The sequence below is a fragment of the Nanorana parkeri genome, unplaced genomic scaffold (assembly GCF_000935625.1).
Source record: "Nanorana parkeri isolate BGI_ZX_2015 unplaced genomic scaffold, ASM93562v1 scaffold578, whole genome shotgun sequence".
NCBI lineage: Eukaryota > Metazoa > Chordata > Amphibia > Anura > Dicroglossidae > Nanorana > Nanorana parkeri.
In genome coordinates, this window is record NW_017306846.1 from 167,367 (window position 1) to 175,844 (window position 8,478).

At 41.9% G+C, this 8,478-nt stretch overlaps 1 protein-coding gene across 5 annotated transcripts in view; it reads left to right on the forward strand.

The window, feature by feature from the left end:
- FLNB (filamin B) overlaps positions 1 to 8,478 on the forward strand; it is a 198,609-nt gene that overhangs the window by 83,327 nt on the left and 106,804 nt on the right. For all 5 annotated transcript variants that reach the window (XM_018562459.1, XM_018562460.1, XM_018562461.1 and 2 more), the window contains exons 2-4: positions 4,234 to 4,482; positions 5,258 to 5,355; positions 8,272 to 8,419. In XM_018562459.1, the coding sequence (XP_018417961.1) occupies positions 4,234 to 4,482; positions 5,258 to 5,355; positions 8,272 to 8,419 (495 nt within the window). The remainder of the gene's footprint in view (positions 1 to 4,233; positions 4,483 to 5,257; positions 5,356 to 8,271; positions 8,420 to 8,478) is intronic.

Genomic DNA, 8,478 nt, shown 5'->3' on the forward strand with positions numbered 1-8,478 from the left:
GAACGGGCAGTGTGCGCGTGCGCACACCGGCCCGTTCAGCATTTGTCTTCCGAGCACCGTTCTAACCAGCCGAGAATCGTACGATTCCCGGCTGGTTTTCGAACATGCTGGTTCGACAGAAGACGTGCGACCGTACAGTAGAAACGGTCGCACGTCTCCGTTCACACTGCTCGATTCTCGTACGATCGCGGGATTTCCCGCGATTCTCGTACGAGAATCGAGCAGTGTATGGGCACCTTTAGTCCGCATTCACACCTGCGCATTTTTGTGCGTGTTTGGCGTGCGTTCATGGAAACGTGGTAAAACACGCTTGCGTTGCCACTGATTTGTAATGGCACCCAAAATGAGTAATATACTTCACTGATCTTTGGTCCTGTCGAGGTGATAGACTGGTCCCCACAGCCTCCTCTTCTCTGTACTCCGGCTGTCTAAGCCCCACTGGGGTCATCACGTGAGGATGCTGAGGGAATTACCACAGCTGGAGAAGAAGAGAGGTTAGAGCTGACCAACGCAGGACCAAGGATCAGGTGAGTATATCTTGTGTATTCCAGCCCCTACAAGAGCTTATGGGATTTTTAGTTTTACTACAGCTGGAGGCCCCCTACCCTGCAGTAGACAGAGGACAGAATTCCTCCAGTGTCCTGTGTCTACAGTACACATCTTGAACATTTACCTTCTTGTGACACATTTGTTAATCCCGCATGCAGGTTATTCATTCATGCTCTGACAAGGCCTTAATTGCACTTTTAGAACTAAGTCCTTGCGATAATATGTGAGATGTCATGATTTCATTTGGCAATTAGGATTTAATAGTGTATGTTTTACCATGTAATAACATGATGTTATCATTTGTTTTCCAAGAATAGAACAATGTAAGAGTTGTTTCGGAGCTACGGCGCCTGACATAATGACACTTATAGAAAAGATATCCTTCACCGTGGTCTCTTTCTATATATTTTTTTTTTTGTATACTCATTTCGTTTTAGTAATATGATTACATTAGGATTTTGTGAGATTTCATTGTGCATCTTTAAATACATGCAGTAACCAAGATTGTTGATTTACAAAAAGGCTTACTTTCCAGTGGGTTTAGTTTAATGCCAAAGGAAGGAGAATGGCTGACTTTGTGTGCCAGATAGCTTGTCCCCGCCACAGGCCATGGTTCCCCCTGCAGACCTCCATGTCCCTATAGAGCATAGTAGTTGGGGTTGGTGGAAAGGACCACAGAGCGCAGCTGGGAACTTTCTATACGATAAATCCAGAAGTGTCAAATAGCAGCAGTTCCTAGAACTGTGCAAGAGATCAACGGTTTTCCCTCACCACCCGCCAGACAGGTAAGTCTTTAGCTTATTCTCTTGCAGGGTGCCTGCTGCCTTTCCGTAATTTTCGGATAAAGACACGGTCACTTTAACCCCTTTTTGAGAAAGTTAATTTAACTTGGCAGCAGAAAACTAGGAATGTGCAACTGTGTGTGTTCCTAGTTCTTAAACCCGTTGTCAAAAAGAAAAGTTAGTCATAGAGTCATTGGTAATTTAACTGATGCATACCAGCGTTGGGCTGGGCTTCTAAGCTTCAAAAAACTGTGGTCACAAAATAATGAAAGTTAATTTTCAGACAGACTTTTTATAGTTTCCAATTATGGGGAAAGGAGAGAACCTTTGTCATGATTTTGTTACTGTCAGTGTCACTGTTTACTTCCTGTTTGACAAGTAGGCATGCATTGGTGTGGTCACAGCAGGACTGAATTTCCCTTCTTCCATCTGTTACTTTTTCTCTCTAACATTTTACTACAGACCCTGTATAAAAAAAACAAATAAAATAAGATTCTATGCATTGTATTCGTTGCCAGCGTACACCATGTGCAGTCATCAGTCTGGACTTCTACATCTCTGCCAATAAGCTATAAATTACAAACAATATTGTCTTTTGAATACAATGTAAAAAAATTTAATGGCCGGGCTGTTAAATCATGCAGCTTTATGACAGACTAGTGCTTTCAAAACTCTAAAGAAACATTCGCCCATGGACTTCTTAGTTCCCTTTGCCCAAAAATATGGAAGTTTGTGCTTGGCAAAGCAGTGTTGCCATGGGGTTAGTAGCAGCTCATGTAGGAATTTACAACTAATTTTCTTACCTTGAACAAGTTCTTTTAAAGGAGTTGTAAAGTCCCAGCATATACTATCCTTTAATAAGATCAGCAGTGTAATAGGAATAGACACTATAGTTTTGTTTTTGATAATGCAAACAAAGCTTACTTGAAAAAAATCACTTTTATGTAGTGAGTCCGGCCTTCCGTCTGCCCATCACTTTCACCAACTTCCTGGATTCCCAGTGTGCTTTGCGACTCTTCCTTTGCTGCTTGATGTGATGCAAACTTGCTTTCTTATGGCTACATATCCCATCATGCATTGCTTCCTGCAAGCAGTGATAAGGGTACATTGTTCAGACGTTGAGTTGTAGTTCAGCAGGCAGGCTCTGTCAGAATTACACCCTATGAGCACCTTCAAAAGTAAGTTTACAAACTTCTAGATTGATGTGTTTATTAGGAGTAAGATGGAACTCATGGAAATGCAAGATAGAAAAACCTATTTAGTTTTAGTTTTTGATCATAGACACCCTTAAAGAACACTTTGCATCGCCTAGGCGCAGGTGAGTTCATTGGGCCTTCTCCCAGGATCCAGGGAAAGTTAAGGAGCCAACATTTCATGAGAGGTTTCTCCTTCACTATGCAGGCTAGACTGCTTGCTGGATTTGCTCTCCTTGCTTAGTCTCACAGGGTCCCAGTAGAAGGCCTAGTGTTTGTCACCTTTATAGCTGGAGGCGGGGCTAAGTTAAGTACCTCTTTTTTGCTTGTATTGGTTTTTTTGTTGTTGTATTCATTTAGCATTTGTTAATGTGAAAGTACAAAAATAAACGGACCTTGCATTTTCGTGCACGTGCCACTTGGAGAACCTAAGCTTGATTCTGATTGGATTCTAATGATCATACCTCAGCTTGCCTGCTAATGTTTTGAAGCTCTTTGTGTTTCTCAAATCTTCATCAGGGACACATCTAGCCATGTATAGCTTCAACTACTGCTAAGGATTAGTTATAATCTTATTTGCTTGTTCCTTGTCAAATCGATTTCATGAGTAGAGTTCATTTGGGCTCAGATATGCATCAAGAATGTTGGCATTTGCTAAACCGACTATTCTGTGTAGCTGTGTGCTATGCGTTACTGTGACAAGTTGTTTAAGTGTCAGGGTTGTGGTCCATGAGATTATATAGCTTAAAATTTTAGTTTTTAATATGTCCTATTTTTAAACAAGATACCTTTTTAAACTGTGCCTATAGGTGAAGTTTATTATGTGGAGCTTGCACTGTACAATTGGCTCTTAATGTGACCTTTGACATTCCGGTGTCTACATATTCCTAAAACAAAGCTCTCCCTGACCTCTGTAGCCCCAGGCAATTCATATTCAAAGTTCCTGACAGCACTAAAGTAATTCAAGTTGGCTCTCGGCAGCTCAGCTACCCCTGCTTTTTCCCTCCCATTACTCCTGCTCTGTCTTTACTTTCGAGATTGGAAGGCTGTTGAGTCAATAATGGGAGGCAGGAACAGTATTATGAGAGCTGCTGAGTTGAGGGAGCAGGGTGAGCTGAGATGCTGAGAGAAGGACTTGAAGGACTTCAGCCGTGAACTGCAGAATGGATTGTTACACACAGTGCCAGCAACTACAAAGCCCAGTGAGGGCTTGTTTTAGACCACATTTACTTATTGCAAACAGTATGTACTGAAGTTGTAAATGTCCATAACCTGGCTGCAGGTGCTTTAAATTGTATTTACCTGAGCATTTGACAACTTTATGTCTACACAAAAAACATCTGGCATATGAAGCCAACATGATGTTCTCTTGTACTGTTTTTTTGCTGCCCATGTACTGCAGGAAAATTAGGTCTGCCCATGTACTGCAGGGAAACTAGGCCTGTCCGTTTACTGCAGGGAAACTAGGCCTGCCCGTGTACTGCAGGGAAACTAGGCCTGGAATCTGGAGCAGTTGCCCAGGGCAACCTATCACCTTCTCTCTTCAGTTTGTTCAGTTAGGATTTAAAAATGAAGGAGCGAAGCTGATTGGTTGCCATGGGTAACTGCTCCAGATTTTGTCTGTGCCAGATTTGATACATTCCCCTGTGTATGTTTCTGATGTCTGCAAACATCCTGTGATGATTACTTTTTTTTTTTTTATATTTCAGACAGTAAAGCTATCGTGGATGGAAACCTGAAGCTGATCCTAGGTCTCATCTGGACCCTTATATTGCACTACTCCATCTCTATGCCAGTTTGGGAGGATGAAGGTGACGAAGAGACCAAACATCAGACCCCAAAACAGAGGCTGCTTGGCTGGATTCAGAACAAAATCCCTTATTTGCCAATTACCAATTTCAGCCATAACTGGCATGATGGGAAAGCTCTGGGGGCCCTGGTAGACAGCTGTGCACCAGGTAGGATTATCACATGAACAAATCCTTCTATTTTTCCCCTCCTGTTTCAAATTCACACCTCTGTAATGTAAAATTGTTGTGGTTGCCAGCTTGATATCCACATGGTGTAGCTTAACTGCGGTAGTTGGATGCTTGTGACCAAGATATGCATGGCATTGCTTCAGTAGTGTGCCTTTTTGGAAGACTTGTTGCTTTTCAGACCTCATGTGCCATGGCATTTAAAAGAGCTTAAATATGGTAAAAAAATAAAACTACAGCCTCTTCTCCCCTGGGCTCCGGTGATCTAAGGACCTGTGACATCATCACATCTAATACAGCCAATTAGACGTAAAGATGCAGAGGGCCACAGCTGGAGCAGACGGGGAGAGAGGTGAGTGGTCACTGATGCAGGAATGAGGATTGGGTGAGTATTAATTTTTACCTGTAAACCAAAACGAGCCAGTTAACCCTTGCAGTGCAGGGGTAGCCCCCCCCCCTGCAGGGGTTAAGTCATCAAAATCTGGAGTTCTACATATATCTTGGCTTGCATGTCATTTTTGTAGAATACTTTGATGGTAGTAGATCTCCAGCTGCTGAGGAACTACGATTCTCAGCATTCCCTGCCAGCCAAACAGTGTATAAGATCATCCAGGGAGCTAGCAGCCCATGTGTATTCTTGTAGCTACACAGCATCTGGAACGTTACTAGTTACTTGTCTCAAAAATTTATTGATAAGATATTGATTTTGGGATCGGTGTTGCCGTACAAATCAATTAATTAAAACCATTTTCTGCAGGTCTGTGTCCTGACTGGGAGTCGTGGGATCCTAAGAAGCCAGTTGATAATGCGCGAGAGGCGATGCAGCAAGCAGATGATTGGTTGGGAGTTCCTCAGGTAGGTGACGTTACATACTTCATGCTGCTATTTTTGTGGGATTTTTTTTCTCTTCCCCAGCATGAATTTCTTCACATCTTTATGACTAAGAGAATTTTTAGAATTTGTAGACTGTGCTGGTGAAGTGTATGAATCACATAATAGGATGTTGGATTGCTTTCGGTTATACATGTGGTGTTCATGCAATCAAGTTAGGATGTGAATAGAATTGGATGAAAAGAAAAAGTCAGAGAGGATAGAATGTCTGTCTTTCTCTACCTTGTGATGGGGTCAGTAGTGAGAGGTAGAGTTTCATGACAATGTAGTGTTTAGTGATCACATCATCACTCTCTATTGATCCTGACCTCAAGATCTGCCCCTTGTCCAATCAGAGAACACCTTGTATTTATAGATAGAATTACAAGCCGTTCTCTAAATGGCCGCTGTGCCAAACTATTGTTTCTTGTGTTTTCAGAGCAGAGAGGCAGGCACTCAGTTCAGTGCCATACAGGACCTGGAATATTACTGTAAAGTACTGTTGTAGTTCTGGCTACCACATTGCTTTGCAGGAGCCCCGTGGGCCAGCCAGGTTTATCATATGGATACTTACATTGGGCCAAGCTGGACCAATGCAAGTATGCATAAAACTTTATACCTAGAGTTCAAATGTAATCCTCACACATTACAACAGGGACTCTAAAGTCATGTTTTAGTCAATGTCAAACAGCGTACATCACCTGCTATTGGGTTAACATTAAAAGTCTGGCAGGGTGCCAAGTCCTTGCCACAAGAGAAAATCAAAAGAGGAGCTGAAATTTCAGTGCATTTGTTGTGAACTTTGAAGCTGTTACTCTGCAATGTTTGCTGATACAGAGGTTAGGGCTTTTTAAAAATGATTTTATTGTTTGTCCAGAATATGCAGATGTTTTATTGTGCATAATCCGGGCATAGGTTCACTTTAAAGATCATTGATGTATTCTAGTCCTTCTACAAAGATTGTCAATCAGGAGGAGAACCCTACTGTATCCTGGCCAAATAATGCCCTCATTTGCCTCTTCCTGCATCCCTGGTGGTCCACAGCCTTGTGCTTTTCTAGCCCTTCTGCAGCAACACTCTCAGTACACCAGCCACAGCTACCCTATCTGGCTCTGTATGGCTTCTATGCTCAGCGTGAAGCTCCCTGTGGTTTCAGAGGGGAAGCTGCCCGACTCCATACAAGACCTGGATGGTTGCTGTAAAGCAACGGAAGCCAAACTTTGGCCCTCCCAGCTGTTGTAGGACTACAAGTCCCATAAGGAATTGCAAGAGAATGACAGGCCTGACTCGGAGAGGCAAATGCTTAATGGGATTTGTAGCTTCACCACAGCTGGAGGGTCAAAGTTTGGCTACTCCTGCTGTAAAGCCCTGTAGTAGCACCAACAACGTATGTTAAGCACATGCGTTACGCAACACACCAAAATGCTGAGGTGCGGGACCTTAAAGACCAACATGAACAAACGTTTTTTGTTTGTTTTGGATACAGTAAAGAACGGTTGAAGGTCCTTTCAGGTTTTAAATGCGGTCTGTGTCTCCATTAAGATTTATTTTCTAGTACTCGCGAGCTAAATTAAAAATATCTGATGGTATAAGGCCAGCTTAAGACTTTTTTGTGTTTTTTTATTTAAGTAAAATAGCACTTTTTGTTAAAAATGTGGATTCACGAGGCCGATGACTTGGAATGGTTAAATGATTATATTTCATGTGAAAAAATGATTCATAGGGTTTCAATATACAAGTAAAGCTGTAGAGTAAAAGATACATGGAAAGTATAGCATTAAGAGTCAAAGATGAGCTCCCTGTACTGCGCTCTTCATACCCTACTCCCAACAATTACTAATAATCCAAGTAAACCTTCTTAAAAAGTGAATACTTGCCTGAATAATTAACTCAGTGCATTGACATCGGTCAATTACAGAGTTTTAGTCCTGGATTTAGATTATTAGATTAGATATAAGATTATTTGAATTCTGAACAACACACCTGTAAAAAATCGGTTTTACTGGAAGAATTGGTATTGTTTTTTTTTTTTAGGAGCATGAGATAAAACTTAGATGCTGAGTGAGTCTTTTTCATGGTGACTTGGATTTGGCCATCCTTGCGGGAGGCTAATTGGATATGAAAATGCTGAAAAGGGAAGCATTTGTTGCCTATAGCAACAGTATTTTAGATATCATTCCTTCCAAAGCTGGTAAAAAAAAAAATGTTGCTCTTGCTTTTGTCTTTTTATAATCAGACAGTGCCTAGGGAAAAAACACAAACAAGGGGCGCCTTTCCTGGTGCAGACAAATTTATTAAGATCAGGATTAGAGGTAGATAAAAAACATACTCCCAAAATTCAGCATGATAATAGTATAAAAAGTAAGTCCATGGACCCAAGAGAAAGTCTATGAAAGCTGCACAGCCGTGTCTATGTGTCAGCAGAGGAGACTGTGTGATGTGTGATGACGCGTTTCCGGGGTCACGCCCCCTTCATCAGATCTTGTGTTTTTTCCCTAGATTTTGCGGTCTCCCTGGCTGGTTTGGGGGCAGCATCCTGCAGACCTTTCCATACACATGCTTTTTATTATTATTTTTTAACAGACTTGTTTTATGACTACACTAGTGCCTATATTGGTCTATACTGGCTGAGTAGTCCTTTTTGACGCTTTTTTTGTGTTCATATCTGTACAATCAGACAGTTCCGGCGTTGCATGGCATCATTGCATTCCTCCGGCGTGCTTTTTGTTTGAATCCATGGAATGCATTAACGTTTTTTAGCATACGTGATCTGTGCTTGTTGTGCAGTCCGCAGCACATGAAAGTAATTTTGTGTCCTTGAAAAACCCTGTTTTCAGAGTCACTGTGCTTGGCAGAATCCGCATTTTTAAATTCTCTTTTTAACCCCTTTTGCTGTTCTAGGTGATTGCCCCAGAAGAGATCATCCACCCCGATGTAGATGAACACTCAGTGATGACCTATTTGTCCCAGTTCCCAAAAGCTAAACTAAAACCCGGAGCTCCTCTGAAGCCCAAACTTAATCCCAAAAAAGCCAGAGCATATGGCAGAGGTAAGCGCTGCTCTCCCATTCCAGACTTCGGTAGAGTTCCCTCTATATAAGGGCAAACA